This window comes from Triturus cristatus, chromosome 11 (assembly GCF_964204655.1).
Source record: "Triturus cristatus chromosome 11, aTriCri1.1, whole genome shotgun sequence".
Classification (NCBI taxonomy): domain Eukaryota; kingdom Metazoa; phylum Chordata; class Amphibia; order Caudata; family Salamandridae; genus Triturus; species Triturus cristatus.
The window spans coordinates 890,667,880-890,688,605 of NC_140594.1; the positions used below are offsets into that span (position 1 = coordinate 890,667,880).

Here is a 20,726-nt window from a genome sequence, read left to right on the forward strand (position 1 = left end):
AATTCTGATGCCAGAGGATATAGTTCTTTGTGAGGTGCGTCTAAGACCTGAGTGAGAAGTGATATCGAAGATTGTTTGCGTGTTCTCCAATTGATTTATTTGTAGTGTATTGTTTCAGTCCATACCATTTTCTTAACTTTTGGAAATTATAGGAGGATCAATCTATTCCTGTTTAAGAGTGACTCTATGGCGGTTTGGATGACACTTTGGAATTCTTCGTTTAATTTGATTCTCTTTTCTCCTGATACATTTTTTGAGGGTTTACCTTCTACTGATTGTCTTTCATGAAGTTCCAATTACGCCTGGGACTCCACGAAATGATGAAAAAACTCTGCCAAGCCACGCAGAGTTCCGTGAGCGGCGTAGTGGGTTACCTCGCGCTGTTCGCACTGATTTTTAGTGCTGGGTGTTTGTCCTGCACTGTGTAATCTGCACGAACGGCATCTCACACAATGCAAGAGGGCGCTGCGTCTTTCTGCCGCTCGAGTAGAGTTCTACTCGAGTGGCAGCTTCCTCAACACGAACGGAAGGTTTATCAAAGCGAGCGGTTGTGACCATTAACGACTGCCCACGTTGACAAATCTCGATGGGAAGTGGTCTGGCGTTGGAGTTTCCTCACTTGCACTTACCAACTTGCCGTTGGTGAGCGAGGAAAAAACTCTGGTATGTGGAAACTCAGCAAACGGAGCGGAGTCCACCGCTCAGGCTTAGTTCTAACTGTGGTGATTGCTCAAAGTTTTCATTTTATTTGTTAAAAATCAGGCAACAAGATCTAGAAAAGCTAGGTTGAAAATGTAACAAAGAATGTTGGTTTGTACATTCTTCAGAGAATAGATTTTGAAGGGAAATCCCCCGCCCCCCTTAAGTGCTTGCTTTCACAGCTTGGTTCACTATGCTTATTTTATTTATTTTGCTAACCTCTATTATACGTCTAATCACAATTTGGTTGAGCGCCATAATTTAGGGTCGTCTGATAGCACTGAGCAAACGTTTTAACTAGTAAGTGCTATCAATATGTTTGTTAAAATTTTTAGACTATGATCACCGTTTGTTGTTTTCATTTCCAGGAGTGTTAGGACTGCCCCTAAAAGACCCTGAAATACGTGTAGGGCCTCAGATAACTGCCCTGTGGGCAGGTAAGGATGTTCAAAGGGAAATCAGGCGTATATGAAACTTCATTCAAACGTAAGTAACCATCGCTAGGTGTGCTATTAATGAGATCAGACAATTCTTTTATTTCTATTTTTATCTATTAAGGGAATTAAGGAGTCCAGTTCAATGTCAGTTAAAGTATATCCTAGAAAATCAGAACTGGAGACTTTTCTTCAGTTAACGATCCAATGTCAGTCGCAGCAGATAATACGATTTCAGAGATATTGCTACTATTACTATTTCATATTGGGGATTGTGCATGAATAATCTACTTTGGAATTGCTTCATTTTGGAAAGAACGTGGGAACTGGAAGTAACCCTTCCAATGACCCAGTGTGAGGTGATTTCTTCAGATCTTACACATTGCATGAGGGTTGCCTTACCAATTGGCTAGCATGAATTTTTAACTGTCGTGCTGGCTGTTTTTCACTGACCACTACAAGTTACCCATCGTTAGAACAATGGGCCTAAAACATTGGAGATTGTGTCAGTTAGGGCCTGGAAGGTTTTTGATTCTTACAGTGTGGTTCCAAGTAAATTCATTCACAAATGAAGCGCCATAATCCGTTAAAAGGCTGGCTGAATGAGGGACTTTAAAATGTTTACTTAAAGAACTGATGACTAATGAGGTATTCTGACTAAACTATTGGATTTTTGGAGTTTGCTTATCTTGTTTAGACCATTTGTTGTTCGGCATAAACAGGTTAGTTATACCAATAAGTGCATATAGTTTGCTTTGCCTTATATGCAGGATTGCAACAATATTAAAACATGCTTTTAGGAAAACCTAGCAGCAAATACAGAAAAAAAGAACTAATATTACTCACATCCCTTTGGAACAAAAGTGCATCAACCACTGTCTCCACTCACAGCATGAGATTTCAGAAGCAGAACTTGCTGTAAGATTTTTCCTCTATGTTCTATCAGTATAGAAGTTCTGCTTCGTTAGAGGTCACTTGTAGAAATAAGTACATACTGTTTCCCAGATCCGTATTCAAATTTGTAAGATAACGCCATACCTTCATCTCCCAGCGTTCAGCCGTGAGTGCCAGGCTGCCCCCACCCTCAAATTTTCAAGGGTGTCAGACAAACTTCAGCCACTTTGAGGAGCTGCAAGCCTCCTTGCTGCGTACCCTTTCTCTGCTCCCCTGGGAAAAAAGCACAGTGGCGCTGAAACAACCCCTGTTGCGGCATCTCCAAGGGGAGTTACGGGACAGAGTTGGTGGTGACATCACATTTTTAACAAGTCAGGCATACTAATGGATTAAAATTTGATTTGAGACTTGCCTAGCCTGTTTTGAAATCACTAATCACTACATCGACACCTATGTTTCCTCAATCTACTCGAAGGGCCCTTAGCTTGCACTTCACAACACAGCTTTGGAAAAAGATCTCCGATAAAGAGCCCTCTTGAGGGTGCCTGTCCGGCATTACAGTTCTGGCCAGATGAGGAGCAAGCTTGATGATGAAGCAAGAAACCTGCAAGGGTGTGTGAGGGCCCCATTTCCAAAAAAGAACTACTCCCCTTGTAGTGGCTCCTTTTCTCTGACCTACTCTTCTTTGTCCCCTTTAGGAACAGCATACCTTTTTCTTTGGAGTAGATCGAGGGAAACCCATGATAGAGGGGGTCTAAGACATTGCTGCTTCAGTTTGGCGCAACCGTGTTCACTGCATAAGAAATTAGTTCATTGTATTTTTGGAGTAAGGTATTAATATTGTCATTTTGTAGTGGACAGTGCATTTTTGGGACACAAGAATACAGATGGCATTTACGGAGGAGTTTCATGTTTTTTAGAGGCTCGTTATTAGAGGTACTATTTGGAAGGAACAGAACCAGCAGAAAGAGTTATGGGCTGGGCAAGGATGAGGAAGATGTCTCATTGATGCTGTCAAATGCGGCCTTGGAAGAAGACACTTGGAGAGGGAGAAGGACAGAGTAGGAGAGAGGAAATTGAAATTCCTGTGTTATAGGGTCCTACTACAGAGCTGATGCTGAGTTAGACAAATTCCTGTTACAGAGAGAGCATAAATGAAAAGTGCTGACTGGTAGAGGAAAGAAGAGCAAAGGGAGTAAGTTAGAAGGTGGTGGCGGAGAAAATTAGAAGTGAATATTACTGTGGGTGCTGCTGTGCCAGAAAGGTGTGGAACTCAGAAAGTTGCTCTTCCAGGCAATGGTAATGCTGGAGCATGAAATTAACAAGCATTGGCATAGCCAATAGGTCTTGCCTTTGGGACCTTATAAGTGTTTAGCCATGCAACAGTTGCATAACTAAACACTTATAAGGTCCCAAAAGCGAGACCTATTGGCTATGCCAATGCTTGTTTTAACTGCTGCAATCTATTGAAGCCTCACGGAGAACATCAAAGCGGCCGCGAAAGTGATCGCGATCAAACATCAAAGCAGACGAGAAAGTGAAAGTAATCGCGGTAAAGCGCAACGCGCGCGCCCGCGCACATGCACTGTAGCTCTAGGCGGGCCTGGTAGCACTTTTTGGAGCCCTCACAAAATGTCTCGCCAGACCAGCGCATGCGCTGGGTCAGGCGAGACCTAAAAAGGAGGGAGGTATCAAATTACTGTACTATAGAACAAGTTAAGCAGTAGGGATTCTAGAGGAGTAGTAGAGGTACTGTGGTTGTTGGTGTGCCAGATATTCGTAGTTTAGTGAGTTAAAAGAAAAAGAAGAGCGTAGTTGAATTGCTGTGCTAGAGAGTAGGTTAAGGAATTGGGATAGTAGACACGTCTAGAATAGGATAGTTGCTGCAAAGTTGAAGATAGTGGCAGATAGAGGAGGAATGTGTATACCCGTGTATTGCTACACTAGAGTCTAGTACTGCTCCTAGAAGTGAATTAAAGAGCCATTAATACTGGACCTGATCAGTACGGAAGTTGTCTACACCTTTTCCGGGATGGCGACCTAGCTGAGCCCGCTCTACAAGATAGAAAGTCCCAGCTATTATAATTACCACACCTTACCTACAAATGCCTTGCCAGAAAACCCCCCATACCTCGCTTCTCTTCAAAATTAAAATCTTATTCGACATGCCTCAATCAGGCAAATCAAGAAATGCTGTGTCGATTACTTAGCTTTTCAAGCTCCAGTATCAGCTCCTGCTTCATGTCAAGCCATGTTTTACTTACTTCTTCATGAAACCCTCAGAACTCCTTTCTTTGGACAATCCTCCTTTGTGGTCTCTTCTATTCTGCGTCACCTTGTAGGTAGAGACAGTTGACTTTGCAGAGTGAAACCTAACAATGCCATAGACAATCCAAAACCCAAGTAAATGCATGTTTTACGGTTTATCTTGTTTTTTTTAAATTTATTGTGCAGAGAAAAAGGGTACAAGCACGGGCCTACAACCACCTGGGCCGGCCGCTAGTATTCAGAAATGTTCAAGCAGTTCAAAAACAATAACTGGCCCGCAGGGGCTCCGCTAAATGACAGGAGATCAGGCTGCACATAAGGGAAGTCAGGATACACCCTATTTTACATAAATATCAACAAAAGTAAAGAAAAACAAAAAGCAAGGCGAAAAACATTAAAAGGGCGTCTAACCACAGCAGAGGGACTCCACATAGGACCACCCTAGGGTGGTCAATAAAAAGGGGGTCTGAGAGGGAGGGGGGGGCCACGGGAAAACCAAATCTATACTCAGATGAACAAATTAAGCAAGGAACCCTCAAGGATCAGGGGGACAAGGCAACATCAGACGTATCCACCAGGGGGGGAGAACAGATAGTCCCTCGATACACATTCCACTGACCCCAGATTCTACCCCACGCCCCCGGTTTACCACGAGCCACATACACCGTCTTCTCCCTGAACATGCACCAGTCCATGTTCTCCTTCCATACGGACACGGTGGGAGGCCGTTGGGAACCCCAAAGCTGCGCAATATCTCTCTTTGCGATCATGTTCCCAAGGGCCGCCCACCGAGCCTGGGCCGCATTATAGTCATTGGGCTCCCACACATTCAGAACACATTGGCGCACCTCCGGCAACAGAGCGACCCCAGTGACTCGTTTCATAACATCATGCACCTGGCGCCAATATTCCGCCACCTCGCGGCACTCCCAGAGGATGTGGAGAAAGGTGGCATTGAGCCCGCAGCCACGCTTACAGAGCCCGTCGTCAGAAAACCCCATCGAGACCAAACGGGGACCCGTCACATAAACTCGATGGAGAATCTTAAGCTGGACCAGACGGAGACGGGCCGGGATGGCAACCTCCTTAGGGGATGACAGCGCAGACTGCCAGTCCTCGTCGTCCAACTCAACCCCATCTCCCGTCCATGCCTCCCGAAGACGTACCAAGAGATCAGCCCGATTATTTATTAGTTTTTTATAAATCAGGGAGATAGTACTGTCGGGAACGTGTCCGTCGAGTATACGGTCCTCGAGAGGCAAAGAAACAGGGACCGTGGTCCCCTCCCCAAAGACCGAGAGTAGGGCGTGCCGAACCTGGGCATAGCGGAAGAACTCCCTTTCACTAAGCTCGTACTCGCTCTGAAGCGCCGCGAAGGATTTAACCGCGCCTTTAACCCATAGGTCCCCCACTCTGCTAATGCCGATCGTATCCCAGTGCTCAAAGCCTTTCGTTGTCCAGAGGCTTCCCAAGCGCTCTGAGGCGAATAGAGGAGTAGCACACGTTAACCGCTCACTCCAGCCCACAGCTACATTCGCCGCCTTCCACACACGTACCGCAATCCTAGTAGGGCCCGTGAGGGTCCTTCCGGCAGATCGAGAGTAGAGCGCTCTGTTATAGTTACCGCCGGGAAGCAGGAATTTATCCATCTCATATGCCGGGTTCGAGCCAGGAGCGTACGTAGCATGGTTAATGGCAGACAGCTGGGAGGCCCAATAGTACCTTCTAATGTCAGGAAGCGCGATGCCCCCGTCGTACCAGGGAAGAGTCAGTTTTGCCAAAGCGATACGCGCACGACCGTCCCAAACCAGTCTCCTCTGCAAACTCTCCACTTCCCTAAAGTAGGCCGCCGGAATGGTATCGAAGGAGTTCTGGAGTGCGTAAAGAAATCTGGGAAGGGACATCATTTTAAACAGTGCTGGGCGACCAAGTGGAGACAAGGGCAACTTACACCACCGAGCCGTATCCGCCCTCAAACGCCGGAGGGGAGACAGGAGATTCTGCTCGTAGCGGACCGCCGGATCCAACGAAACGTATACCCCCAAGTATTTAAAGCTGGATTGAGATGTTTGGATCGGAAGCCGAGACGGCAAGAGAGGAAGGCCACCGGAGATAGGATACACGCAAGATTTGGACCAGTTAATTATCAAACCCGAATTTCTCCCGAAGGAAGTAAGGACATCAAAAAGCACATTGAGCGACTTCCGCGGCGAGGTGAGGTACAGAAGAATATCATCCGCGTACAACGAGACCCGATCCTCGAAGCCCGGGGCCCACCGGATCCCTCTGATCGAGGGCTCCCAGGGGAGCCAGGTAGCGAGCGGTTCCAAGGCGAGAGCAAAGAGCAGAGGGGACAACGGGCACCCCTGCCTAGTACCCCTCCCGAGAGCGAAGGGCCGAGAAACCCGCCCATTGACAACAACCTGAGCCATTGGACCAGCATAGAGGAGCTTCACCCAACTAATAAATCCCTCCCCAAAGCCAAACTTCGCCAATACGGCCCAAAGGAATGGCCACTCGATGGTATCAAAGGCCATCGTGGCGTCTAAGGAAACCAATATGGCCGGTTCAGAGAAGTACTCCGACCTAGCGAGGACGCCATGTAGACGCCGCAAGTTGAGAGCGGTATTACGATGAGGGATAAAGCCGCATTGATCCGGATGTATCAAATCACATATAACTTTCAGCAAGCGATTAGCGAGGACTTTGGCAAGGATTTTCGGTTCGGCATTTAGTAGGGAAATAGGCCTATATGAGGCAGAGCGGTCTCTTGGCTTACCGTCCTTAGGAATAACAACTATAGTAGCCAGACGCTGGTCGTCGGGAAGGGAACCCCGCTCGAGCGACTCCAGAAACATACGACGGAGGAAGGGCGCGATTTTATCCGGGCGTAGTTTATACAGTTCAATCGGCAGTCCGTTGGGGCCCATAGCCTTGCCCGAGCGAAGGGAACGAATCGCGGTAGCAATCTCGTCGACAGACAGGGAGGCATCCATCTGCTCACGGTCCTCGACGGATAGGCCGGGCAAGGCAATATCCCGCAGCAAGAGACGAGAGTCATCCTCATCTCTATCAGACACCGGGGAGTACACCGTCCGGAGGTGGTCAGCAAAACACTCCACAATCTCACCAGGGTCAGTCACACACACTCCATCCGAAACCCGAAGCTCCGGGACCACACGATTCACTCTCTCCTTCTTATCCAGCCAAGCAATCAGTTTACCCGCCTTGTCCCCGGCATCATACAACCTACCCTGTTGCTCCCTATACATGATCTTGGCAGCGTCAGTGACAAGAGACTTATATTCAAACTGCTTCAAGCTGAGGGCATGAAGCCCATCCTGAGTGACACCCGTCTCCAAAGCCGCCTCCAGCCCCGATATTTCAGTCTCCAGCTCCACCACCGCCTCATTCTTAACCCTCTTAGCCTCCACTATCTGGGATAGGGCATGCCCGCGGAGCACTGTTTTGAAGGCTTCCCACAGGGACACTGAGGACAACACCGACCCCTCATTCTCGAGAAAATACTGATCAATCGACTTAACAAGGCTATCACGAATCTTGGGGTCTCGCAAGTACCAAGGGTTAATAGGGGCGATCCGCCCAGCGGACCGCATCCCGGTGTCGAAAAGCAACCACAGCGGGGAATGATCAGAGATACCCCGGGCCAAGTGCTTTACCTCTCGAATCCGGGCAGTCTGGGCCGCGGGCATAAGAAAATAATCCAATCTGGAGAGACTCCCATGGGTCCCAGAGTGAAATGTGTACTGACACTGTGTCGGATGCATTAACCTCCAACAATCCACCAGACCGAAGGTATCCAAGAGTCCGCCGAGCCACGCCTGGGCAGCAGGGAGGGCCCTGGGCGGGTGGCGATCCAACTCACCCGAAACAACCGAATTAAAATCCCCACCCATAAGCAAAAGACTGTCAGGAAGTTCAAGCAGCATACGACCCAAGTCTGAGAAAGTGGAGTTCTGGAGGCCCGGGGGAACATAAACCGAAACCAAGGAAAGGGACTGTCCCTCCCACCTCCCAGTCAGAGCCACATAGCGCCCTCTATCGTCTAGGACAACCCTGGTGATCTCTAGCGGAAGTGAAGATCGTAGGAGAATGCCCACCCCTCTAGAGCCAGTGGTGAAACCGGAATGGGCCACGAGTCGGTATCCCCCCCTGTTCATGGCATGACAAACATTACCAACCAGATGCGTCTCCTGTAAGAATACCACATCAGGAGTCAAACGATGCAAATACTGCAGCACAACACCCCGTTTGATACGATCCCCCAATCCGTTGACGTTCCAAGACATCAGTCTCAACCCGTCCCCCCCCATCCCCTCCAGTAGATCAAGGGTCCCCCAGCAAATAGCGCGACACCTGAAACTGAAACAGAGCCAATACCTCGCCTTGAAAACAAAAAACACAAATCCAAACAACCCCTCCCACCCACCAACCCCCCCCCAAATTCAACTCCCCCCACCCTGCACCCCTGCGGTCCAGAAAACCACCCCAACTTGCAGTGTGCCTGTCGCCCTAAAAACCCCATTCTACGAAAAGACCCCGGAGGAGGAAAGGGACCCGTCCCCGCCCGCCCCCAACACAGATCATAATTAAACAAAATGTACAAAAGAAGTAGAACCCAGCCGAACAAAACTATCAAAGTCAAGGACCAAAAGTCACTCCGAAGGAGGCCCGCCACCCTCGGTACCACCAGAAGGCCCAGGCCGGTCACCCCGGTCCGGCAGAGAATCCAGCCAGTCACTCACGGTCGCAGGACAGTCAAAAAAGGTAGTCCGGTCTTCGTATTCCACTCGGAGCCTGGCAGGAAAAAGCATCGAGTACTTAAAACCCAGGTCCCGGAGACGGCGCTTCACCCCCTGGAAACCCATCCGCTGTTTCTGGACAAGTTGGGTGAAGTCCGGGAAAAAGTTAACGGATGAGTTCTCATATCGGACCGGGCCATGTACCCGTGAGGCCTGCAGAATCGCATCTCGGTCTCTGTAGTGAAAAAGTCTTGCGACAATAGGCCTCGGGGGAGCTCCCGGTCGCGGCCGACCGCCTGGGACTCGATGGGCCCGCTCCACGGCAAAGAACTTACTCAGGCCAGCGGGGGCAAGCTGTTTGAGGATGAGTTCCTCAACCATAAGATCCACCGGGCGATTGTCGGAGGTCTCCGGGACACCTATGACGCGGATGTTATTGCGTCGAGCCCGTCCCTCGAAATCCTCCAGCCGCCGGGCCATCAGGTCGTTGGCCGACTTGAGGTCGCCGAGAGCAGTCTGCAGGTCCGACACATCCGTACCAAGGGTGGACGTCCGCAAATCCAGCGATTGAACCCTCTCATTGGTCTTAGAGAGATCCGCCCGAATTAGCGTAACATCAATGGCCACCGTGTCGATTTTACGGGCCAAGGCCTCGTACTGCTGAGCGATGGTCTCCTTGATGCCGTTAATGGCGCCCATGATGTCCTGCAGTGACAAATCCGGAGGGGCGGACGGAACACCCCCAGCTTCATCCGGGAGAACACCGGCCGTCCCAGGGGACCCTTTACCATGAGTGTAGCGGTCCATGTTGTTGGTCTGGACCGGTCCCCCACGTAGGGATGTCTTGGTCTTACGCCTCTCGGGATCCCCTCTGCCTCCCATGTGGAACCACGCTCGCCGAAGGGGACCACCGAGCAAGCGTCAAAGTGGCACAGGCGAAGCCGACACGGGCCGTACCAGGGACCGCAATGTGGCGGTGCGAGAGGAGCCAAGTCAATGGGCACACTGGTTTCAGGCGGAGGCAAAGGCACGAAGCGAAGGCCGAGTGAAAACCCAGCCGCACAAAGCAACTCCGCTGTCCAGCCACTCAGAGATCCAAAAGTGAAACCGAAAGTGATGAGACGGCCGCTGGCACAGCCCCGATGCCGTTGTTGTTCAACTATGCCCCGGCTCCACAGTTCACCTTCGCACCGGTCACAGCCATCAGTTGGGCCTCAAAAGTTCAAACCACCATAGATCAGGTCTCCCAGGTCCTATTCGGTTTCTGAAAAGAGTTTAGGTTTCAGCCAACGTTCATCTTCCAGAATCCGTCAACCAAGTCAGGATAAAGTCAGGATAAGTTCCGAGGAGCAGCGAGGGTCCGGGGAGCCCTGTGCTCACGCGACCATCTTGGATGCGTGCTAGGCTCCTCCTCCCCTACGGTTTATCTTGTTGATATGCAAGAGTGAAAACACATTAGAGCACTGATCACCTAAATATTAAAAGTGAAAAATCTTCCTGCAGAGAGGGACAAATACAGTTATGAATTTGAGGAATAATTGTGGTATGATACATATGAAGGTTAGATTACTTTCAATACCTGTATGGATTGGTATAAGCGTCTCAAAATATCTGAAAAATGCCCCATGGTCTATGACCTTGATCACGTTTTTGATGAAATACACACCCCTGTAAACATTTTAAAACTGGTCTTAAGGCATTGAGCCAAATAAAGCCCAGGGCATTGTAATGGCCAGTAAAATGTTAAGAAACAGAAGTCATATCGTCTCGGTGGAGTGTCTGGACTGTTGGCAGAGATATTCAGTATACATTTCACAACCTAGAGGATTGGAGACATGTGCAGACTAGAAACCGATCAGTACTTACTAAAGGATGTATGAAAAACTGTTTAGATTAGCTAGAGTTCCTCCCCAAAGCAATAGTAACTGATTAGGTTTTGTGAGACGATGCATGGCCTCATCTGATGCCTGTCTGATGTGTGATCCGGGATCCGTTGAAAGAGTTAAATTGTGGTATGCAACTGATTTTGATGCTGATACGGTGTTCGGTAAGAGTAAATGTTTGTTTGCGGCTCTAGAATGGCACTGAACACAGTTTTTTAAATCAGGTTAAGGTTTTATATCGGGTCCAATTGAATGCATTACGTTACTAATTAATGCCCTAACATTTAAGCAACAAATGAGCCGGTCAGGATACCCGTCGTCATTAAAGATGTTTGTATTTGCACCTGAGCCTCCTGGTGAAGCAGACGGTCATTTAAATGTATCCCAAACATGTCAGTTGAGATTAAGCTTACATTTTATATTGACAAGAGTTCTCTTAGAATCCATCTGTTGAAGTCATTATTAAAATCATCAATGTTTTCTTTCCCCAGAATAATGGAAACTTTGTAATTAGCAAAGGGGGTGCTCTCTGGTTACCTTTTAAATGCTTTATGTTCTGCCAGCATTTTATCTTATGGTCATTCGCAGCACTTATTCAGTAGAAATCCACTGGCAGACCGGCAATGACCGCAGTTTGAGACCCCTCCAGATTTTATTGAGTTGATTGGCGTATTTGTCAGTCATGATATTGATCTATTGACATGTCATAGGCGCTTCAGGGAATGAGGCGTGACTGAGTCTACTAGAGCCCTTGCGCCATTACCCCTGCCCAATTCTTCAGTGACTCCAATGGTATGGTATTCTGTTCCATTCCCAGTTAATAAAACGATGAAATCTATGAAAGTTATAATTCTTGATTGCTGGCCATCGATGATTGAATGCACAAAGGTCAGTCCTGTCTGAACACTTGTCCCATGATCTTGCTGGAGGGCGAAATGTTGAAGATGTGGTGGCAGGTGCTCAGTTCTGTGGGGTCTGCAATTTTGTCCTAAGCAAGGAGGGACCTGACCTGCAGATAGGAAGTGTACAGCAGTTCTAGATTCTTGAGGGTCACAATCTATAGTTGCCTCTTAGGCAAGCTGAGGTGCTTGGGTTCTCCAGGAAGCTGGCTATTTTGACAACGGGGCTCAAACAGGAACATGTGATTATTAAATCCCTTGTGTAGGCTGTTTTCAGATAAGTACAGATCATATCGCCCTCCACAAAGTTGTGGAGATAGTTGAAGACTCAAGACGATGGTATTGGCAGTGATGTTGTTCGTGTTCTTTTTTTTATACCTCAGCGTTTTTCAACAGAATTTATAAAATTGAGTATAAACTGACAGCATTTCAATGGGCACTTGAGAGGTCTAGAACTGCTCTTGCAAAGCTAAAGCTTCCTGACCAGAGATGTGATGTTAATTTCACAGACTAAGCATATTAAGATGCAGGTTACCCACTTAAACTTTTAGTTGCAGTGGGTTTCTGTCCAAGTGCTGGAATATGTCCCAAGTTGGCTTTCAGTGCAAAGAAAACTCAGTCTGACCTCTCCCACGAGCATTCTTGCATTACCATGGCATTTGTAATATTAATAAATGCTTTCAAGTTAGTATAAATGCCTATTACGCCTCTGTACGGAATTTAACTGTTGTTGAGCCAGTGATGAGGGCATCCGTCTGGTTTAATACAACAATAAATAATGGACTGTAAAACTTTAAACTCACAGAGCTTGCATGATATGGAATTAAATTGAAATGAGATCTATGTAAGTGCATTAAGGAGTTTTCTGAGTTGGAGCTGTGAAATGCTCTGCAGTTTGGGGGTTTAGAAATGTATAAACCTGTTTAATGGTAACAAGTATGGATGCTTATGTGCAGCTAAATGCTAAAGTTGATGATACCATTAAGCTTAAATCAGAATCTCCTTTATTTAATCATTTGTTTGAAAGCTTCATCACCTACTCAAAATTCAAAATTGAATAAGCATGATGAGGAATCTGAAATCTCATTGCAGGTCAAGAATTAGAGAGGTTCATAGAAAAGAATAAAATCTCAGAATATTGTACAATCTTTGCAGATTATATTCAGTAAACGGAAAGCTTCACGGTCACCTACAAGGAATTCTTGCCATTGGTCAATGTAACTGGCAATAGAAACACGTTTTGTATGGTAAACACTTCCTGGCATTTCTAAAAATGTAACTATAATTGGTGGAGCTACAATTGAATGCGGTTGTAGTGTGACAGAAATCTGGATCAGAAGTTCAAAAATGGCCACTCTCGTGGTGGCTATGACACTTGCATCCTTTTTTTCCAGTGTGAAGAGTTCTAGTCCTGTAATTATCTTGCAGAGCCGTACATGTGACATGCACATATTGGGAAAAGCTAATACACCATTTGCAAGTGTATCAACCCCAACCTGGTCAGGTGTAGAATCCTTTGTTGACTGCCTTAATATAGCGTTATAGCCCTCAGCAGAGGGCTACACCTGTTGTTAAAGGCCCTCAGCCCAATTGATAGGCCGAAGCCGCTGTCGAGGGCCTGTAATGAGGAAGAGGGCCTTTAGCAATAGGTATAGCCTGATGCAGAAGGGCTAAAAGGCTAGTAGAGCATTCCAGTTACTAAAGAGATAAGCCATTATAAGCACAGAGGTTACTCCATTGTCTTCAATCAAGCTCTCAACATTTAAATGTTCTAATTGTTCTACTATTACTTCTGATGTTTTAGGGTTGCTACAAACTTAATTGACAATCCATTCCTCAATTATATTACGTTTCATATTCAGTATGTACCATTGTAACTGTGCAGTCCTGGTCTGGCACTTCCCCTCTCCCCCTTTGTCTTCTCGCTCTTTTTCTGTGCTCCACTGCCCTCTATGTGCATTCACATGCCTTTTCTGGTTTTGTAATGTATGTGCTTTACATGTACATTTGTTGTTTCGCTAAGAGGTGATAATTTGTAGCATCACAGTAATCTGTTTGGAATCCTATGACTGGGTAAATAGTCGAGACCTCACAGGCTGATACTTAAACCAAAGGGTATGGTGTATCAATGTAAGTGGGTTTAAGCAGCCTAGGCTTCTTATCCTAAAGATCTACGTCTTGTTACTTTACTACTTAATCTTTGTATTATAGGATTGTCTTTAAGCTCTGCTGCATAATAATAATGTCACTTGTATAAAGCTCATGGCTACTTCAACGAAGTGTCCCAGCGCTGGGAAGCATACTACTGAAAGAAAAGAAGCACCCCAAACTTAGAGGAACTTAGACAGATCTGAAAATTCAAGTTTTTCATCTTTTTCCTGAAGATTGTTTCAGAGGGGGCTAGCTGAAGTTTCAAGGGTAACGAGTTCCAGGTTTTTGGTGTCAGCTGACTGAAAGCACAATCAACAATTCTGTCTCTTTTGAATTTTGGAACAGAAGCATGTTTAGCAGCAGTAGATCTTAAATTTCTGTTTGGAAGATGAGACATGATCATAGACTGAGGGTAGGCAGGACCCTAAAAAGAAAGAGACTTCTAGCAATAACAAAGGGTCTTAAAGGTAATTCTTTGTTTCATGGGCAGACCGTGCAGTTTCTTCAATGCGGGGCTAATAGAGATGCATCTAGGAAGTCGAAGCAATGTCCTAGCTGCCGCGTTCTGGACCGGTTGAAGCCTGTTCAACTGCGATTGGGAAATGCCCAAATAAAGAACATTACAGTAGTCCAATCTGGATATCACAAATGCCTGGACTACTGACATTTGAGCAGAATCAGGGAGCAGATGGAGGATTTTCTTAAGAGATCTCAACAACCTGAAACACTTTCCTGCAAGCGCACTAATCTGGGCATCAAAAGAAAGTTGCTCATCTAACCAAATGCCCAGATTCTTAGCCTTGGGAGGTGGTAAAGGACCAAGACAATCGGGTCTCCAGGCATTGGACCAGATGTTAAGATGCTTGCTCTATACCTGGACCTTCGTGTTCCTAGCATTTAGCTTCAAACAGTTAAGGTCCATCCAGGTAGCCACCTCTGACAGACACACACGGAGAGAAGAGGTCATGTACCCAGTGTTCTGAGATATGGTAATGACGAATTGTGTGTCATCAGCATATGAAATACTAGTGAAACCATATTGCTCAATGACCTCAGCCAGAGGGCTGATGTAAACTTTTAAAAGGGTTGGACTCAGAGAGGAGACCTGTGGCACTCCTTCCTGCAGAGAACGAACCATTGACTGAAAAGGTTTTTGTGAAACCTGAAAAGTGGGTCCCTGCAGAAATGAGGCAGTCAACGCAATGTTATGCCCCCAATACCACTGTTCCAGAGCTGCTTGACCAGGATATTATGGGCTTAAAGTGTCAAACACAGCATTGAGGTCAAGCATGAAAATTGCTGCAGTGTTGCCCCCATCCATAGTCCAAAGCTGAGTCAGTGCTGTAAGAGGGGTGAAAACCAGATTACGTCCTATGCAGGAGATCATTGTGTCCCAGAAAGCTGGAGAGTTTTTTGTTCACATGGTTTACAAATAACTTGTTGTGTGATACAGCACCTGTCTGTTTAATAAGTTGCAAGTCTCTGGTGGTTCTGAACCCTAAAGTAAACTGAAGCAAGGCTTTTCTGTGCCTGAATATTCTTTAAGTCCCAGCATGCAAAACCCTCTACTCAGGCCTTCTGATGAGCTTCCCATCACTGTGAATCTTTCTTCTTCTGTTAGACTGTCCCTCGCTCTGCTGACATTCCTCAACTCCCTCAAGGTCTGTCTTTGCTGATTCGGAGTTACCCATCTGGCCAACTGCAATATCTGCATAGTTTTAATTCTTTATCACTCTTTGTTTTTTATTTTGTTGCCCACCTCCACTACAGCTGTTGTGTGATTTTTTTTTACTGTTTTTTTTTTCTTGTTTTCTTCCATTTATTTTGCATTGTTCCTTTGCGCTTGGGGTAGTGGGAGGAGTTAATCGGTTACTTTTAGGATAACAGAATTTTTTTTCTCATAAAAATGTGCCTTTGTTTGTTTTTCCTTGCTTTCATAGGGTGGTTTTTTCAATGTATGCATCAATGAAGAGGTGTTGAGACAAGGACTGGGAAAAGCCACACTCATTGAAGGACCTCGTCAAGACTCCAAGGTTTACTGGAAGCTTCAGAAAAAATTACTCCAAGCAGAATTGAAAGCTCAGAAGAAAGGAAGAGGTCTTTGGAAAGAAAGAACATTGTTTGAAAAACTATCAGTCCAGTTAAATAAAAACACAGTTATGCAACAGATAAAACGGACGATAAATTGGATTTTCGTATATTTCAGAAAGTGAACAAAAAAAAAAAAGAATCCTGCCTTTATAGTGCTGGTCTATGCAAAGGCAATCTACAAAGGATATGTGTTTCCTGAGAGCAGTGTATAATGTCCCCAAAACAGCAGATATTGGGGGTCTCCATAAGCAAGTGGCATGGACATGCAATTGTGTTCACCTGTATAAAACAGTGACATTATTGGTCTCTTTTTCTAGAACACTAAGAATCCAAGTTGATGTCGCATTTATTTGAAGAAGACAAGCAGAAGGTATATGTGAGGCGACAGCTGATCAGTTTTTGTTCAGAATGACTACACTGGAAAATAGTGTAATGAGTATTAGAGTCTATTATTTTCTATACCCTTGCTTGACAACTTTTGATTTAATTATTTAAAAGACTTTTGAATTAATAAAAATGGCCACTTATATGTCTTTCAGTGATGACAGATTTGACATTGCACCTCTCACTTGCTAGACAAGTAGTGTTGATTTAAATCCCAGAGGTTGTAGTCACTTGACAATATATGAATCACACAGAAGTTCCTCAAACTGCTACATTTAAGAGAGTTTGGTCATTTATGGGACTCACAAGGTAGTGAGTGTCACGATTCACTTCCTGTGCTCTTGTGCCCACAACCAGCAGGCCGAATTGTTGGGCTTTCCAGTGTTTTAATATGCCTCCAGACACTCCCCTGTATGCATATCCTGACTTCCAGACATTTGGACATCATTTAGGAATTGACATCCATTCCCAATCCATGCCGGGTTTTGTGAAAGCCAGCCTGCTGATACTTGAAGCCAGCCTGCTCATGTTTGGAACTCCACTACCTAGAATTCCCTGCTCACTGCTTCGTCTCCACCCCTGCAGGCCTAGGATGGGTGGAGGAATTCAGCTCACCTGTGGCTGGCTGCTGCTAGCCTGTTCACACCTGCTGCATGTGATTACTGTGAGCTCTGTTAAGCCCCAGCTCCCTTCCGGCGAAGGTTGGTCATTGTATCTGTATACCGGTGAGACCAATCCTTGTTTCCAGTGTTTCATGAGATTTAGTTAATCCTTGTTCCTTGATTCCTGGGCTATAGCGATTCCTTGTACCTGAATTAGCACTGCCTACAGTGCTACCTTGTTTCCTGAGTTCCTAAACTATAGTTATTCTTTGTTCCTGTTCCTGGGCTTCAACTATTTTCTAGTTCCTGATTTGCACTGCTTGCAGTGCTCTCTTGAGTCCTTGTTTCCTGAGCTGTAGCTATCTCCTGTTTCCTCGAACTAGCACTGTCTGCAGTGCTACCTTAACTCCTGAGCTATAGTAATTTCCCTGTTCCCGAACTAGTACTGCCTTGCTGCAGTGCTACCTTGACTCCTGAACCTTAGCTCAATTCTTGTTCCTGCCCCAACTCTGCATTCTATGCTACATTGTTTTCTTGATTCCTGAACCTGCACTATTTTAGTATACCCTTGTAGCCTCCCCTTCTGTATATGCTTTCCAGTCCCTGCCTTTCTTCCAATTTCCTTGGTTCCAGTTCTAATTTGCTGTCTTTCTATGTTGCTTTCTTGCTTCTGTTACCTTGTATGTTTGTTACCTGCTTTCTGCCAAGTGTGCACTGTGATTTTCTTCCTTTCCTGTTAAGCACTCCTCCTCGCTAGCTCCTTGTCTATTGTGCTTGTGTTTAGTTCTGCCCCCTTGCTGTTACTGCCTTGCGTGTTCCTGTTTGATCACCAGGATCCGTGGGCACATCTGACTATCTAGGTGGTGTTTCTTGTTCACTGTGAGTATTGTCTTTGAGTTGCATTTATAACATCGCCATAGGTATAAGCTCCACAGACCCTGCCTTTGCATGCATATCCTAAGTGTGGGTATTTGCAGTCAGTATCTGTAACAGCAATTGTGGGAGAGAAACTTACTGAGCTCCAGTCTTACCGTGTGGAGCTCCTGAGTGCTTTACCCCACACTCCCTTTTATTGTTAATGTTGTATTACATATATGTCTTGCACGTCCGTCCTGGGTGTAGTTAGTCTGAATGCTAAATTGCCTTGTGAGTGCCCTTCCTTTTTGAGTCTTAGCCATCTTGTTCACTTGTACAGGCTTCCCCTTTGGATCCCTTTTCCTCCTCTGACTTCCTGTGTGATCCTGGGCAGCGCTGTACTCCTCTGTGTACGTTTTCGACCCCGTTCCCAGGCTGTGTTCCTGACATAGTCCCGGACAGTCCCTGACAGTGAGTGTGCTGAAATATATGTATTTTAACCTGTGCTACATTTAGAGGGAATTTATACAAGAGAGGGAAGAAAACTTGTAATTTAAAATGTCTGTGGATGTCAAGTAAAGGTTAGTCTTTCCCTTTATTCCCTTCCTTGGCTTGCTCCATGAACACCAGTAATATGTAGTCAAGGATGTGTAGCTGGAACCTCCATCTTGCTTTGTGGTAGGCCTTCTAATTGTCTGGCTACTCCTGTTGTCAGAGGTCATAAAGGCTCCATGGTGAGCGGAAAATATACAGTAACCTAATAGCCATGTTAACCTCCTCTGGTTGGTTCTCTTTGCTCTCCTCTACATCTTTGACGGATGATTCGGCTTACTGTTCCAAACACATCCGATTTTGTCTAGATCAATGTCTCCAACAAGTAGCTCGTGAGCTACCAGTAGCTCTCCAGGTACCTGTGAGTAGTTCTCCTGTGTGCAGCCCAGCCTACAACTATCTAAGCTTTTGCTTGGTTGAATTATTATATGTATACCCAAATTAAAAAGTATGTATTCCAGACAAAAATTTGTGTATTTTCACTGATGTATGTAGAAAAATAGTTGAATATTCGCAATGTGCTTAAAGTTATTATTTGAGTTGGAGAGATGTATTACTCATATGTATACCGTGGTGCCAGGGGGATTGCAGCCATGATTTTTAGGTACTACCCTTTTAATATTTCAGTTCAAATTGTCAAAGCCTTTTTTACATTACTGCTGGAAACTCTGCTTAATGCACTAATGTGATCACGGCTGACACTCTTGTTAGGAGTGTTCACTTTTACATTACTAGTATTAGTAGCTTGGGATGATTTTCATTGAACATAAGTAGCTTTTTTTGCAGAAAAGGTTGGATACCCCAGATGCACTCAGTTTGGCCAGGGCATTTCACACTGCTTCTCCCAAAGTCCCAGGGCAAGTAGCTGTTTGTCACCACCTCTGCCACATTGTCTCCCGTTCCTTGGTTCTGCCTAAACCCGAATTGTGCAGGTCCTTTTAGTTCTGTGCCCATTGTCTTTGTCTCCATGTCCTGATGAAGAACCCTTTTTGAGTGTTTCCGTAGGGTCAGAATTTGTGTTGAGGACCATTAATAATTTTGGACCATTTTTCTGATGTAGTTTAGAAAAGCTGATTTTATTTTTTTTAGTATAACTGTGTTTTTAATTTTTTTAAACTTTTTATTTTAGATCCATAGCAGCGAAATGCATAATTAATAAATAAAAACATCCATAAAAACATCCATCATTGATTGTAATAAGCAATAACGAAGAAAGAACATGGTCCTGCATAGTATCCCCTTACATCAAAATAACTTGACAACCTACTAAGTTACATTTGGCCAAAGCTCATTAACCTGCCATATAATCCCTCAAGACCCCCCAAATCAGTAACCCCAATTTCCTTTTTCTATATCCTTTGACAGCATAAAGACTGTATTCCCTGTTAAAAACATTAAAGAACTTGACGCGCCACGTATCGAAGGACGGGGCCTCTTGATGTAAACAAAGTGATGCTATTGCTAACCGAGCCACCGCCGTAGCCATAAAAATTAAATAACGATATTTATACAATAGTTTCCCCTGGCAGAGTTCTTCCCCAATTCCAAGCAACATCGTAGATTGAGAGATTTTTTGGGAACCCCCGTAATTTCTGACAGGAACCTCTCTATAGATCCTATCAGAGAGTCTAATGCAGTACAAGCAAAAAACACATGTAAGATATCTGCCCTGTCTATTCCACAGCGAAAGCATTTCCCATCATGCTCACCCCCCCCACTTCATCATCTTAACAGGGGTATGGGACAGGTTGAATAACATTTCATAATGTTGACTTTTTAAATTAGCTGCCATAAAAATCCTCCCAGACAGATCAATAGATTTTTTCAATGAAATTTCAGAATTTCCCAGCCAGGTTCTCCATTTAATGTTGTACTTTTCTAAATCATCGGTTCTACACTCTAACAATATTTTATAAATTAACCCGATATTTCCCTGTCGTCTAATGATTTCTACAGGTTTAAACTTTGTGATACAATCAGGATGTTTTCCCAAGAAGTCCCTTACTTGCAAATATTTGAAAAATTGGGTCGGGGGTAAATAGAATTCCTCCGCCAACTCCGAAAATAAATATAACCTCCCATCGGCCTGATACATAACGCCAAGTCGGATAATACCCTTCTCTCTCCAAGTTGCAGCCACCTGGTCCCAAAAGATCGAAGGCAAAACTCCGGTGGCATTAGTAGGGGTATACAAAGAGAGTACAGGAATCTTAAAGCTTTTCCGTACTCTCTTCTAGACTTTAAAGATGAC

The 20,726-nt window shown here is 45.4% G+C and overlaps 1 protein-coding gene across 2 annotated transcripts in view; it reads left to right on the forward strand.

Annotated features, from left to right (window-relative positions):
- The window catches only part of MISO1 (mitochondrial inner membrane subdomain organizer 1), a 177,577-nt gene extending 158,645 nt beyond the window's left edge, over window positions 1-18,932 (forward strand). For both annotated transcript variants that reach the window (XM_085634797.1, XM_085634796.1), the window contains exon 5: window positions 15,932-18,932. In XM_085634797.1, coding sequence (XP_085490923.1) covers window positions 15,932-16,204 — 273 coding nt within the window. In that variant the 3' untranslated portion in view covers window positions 16,205-18,932. The remainder of the gene's footprint in view (window positions 1-15,931) is intronic.
- The last annotated feature ends 1,794 nt before the right edge of the window (window positions 18,933-20,726 follow it).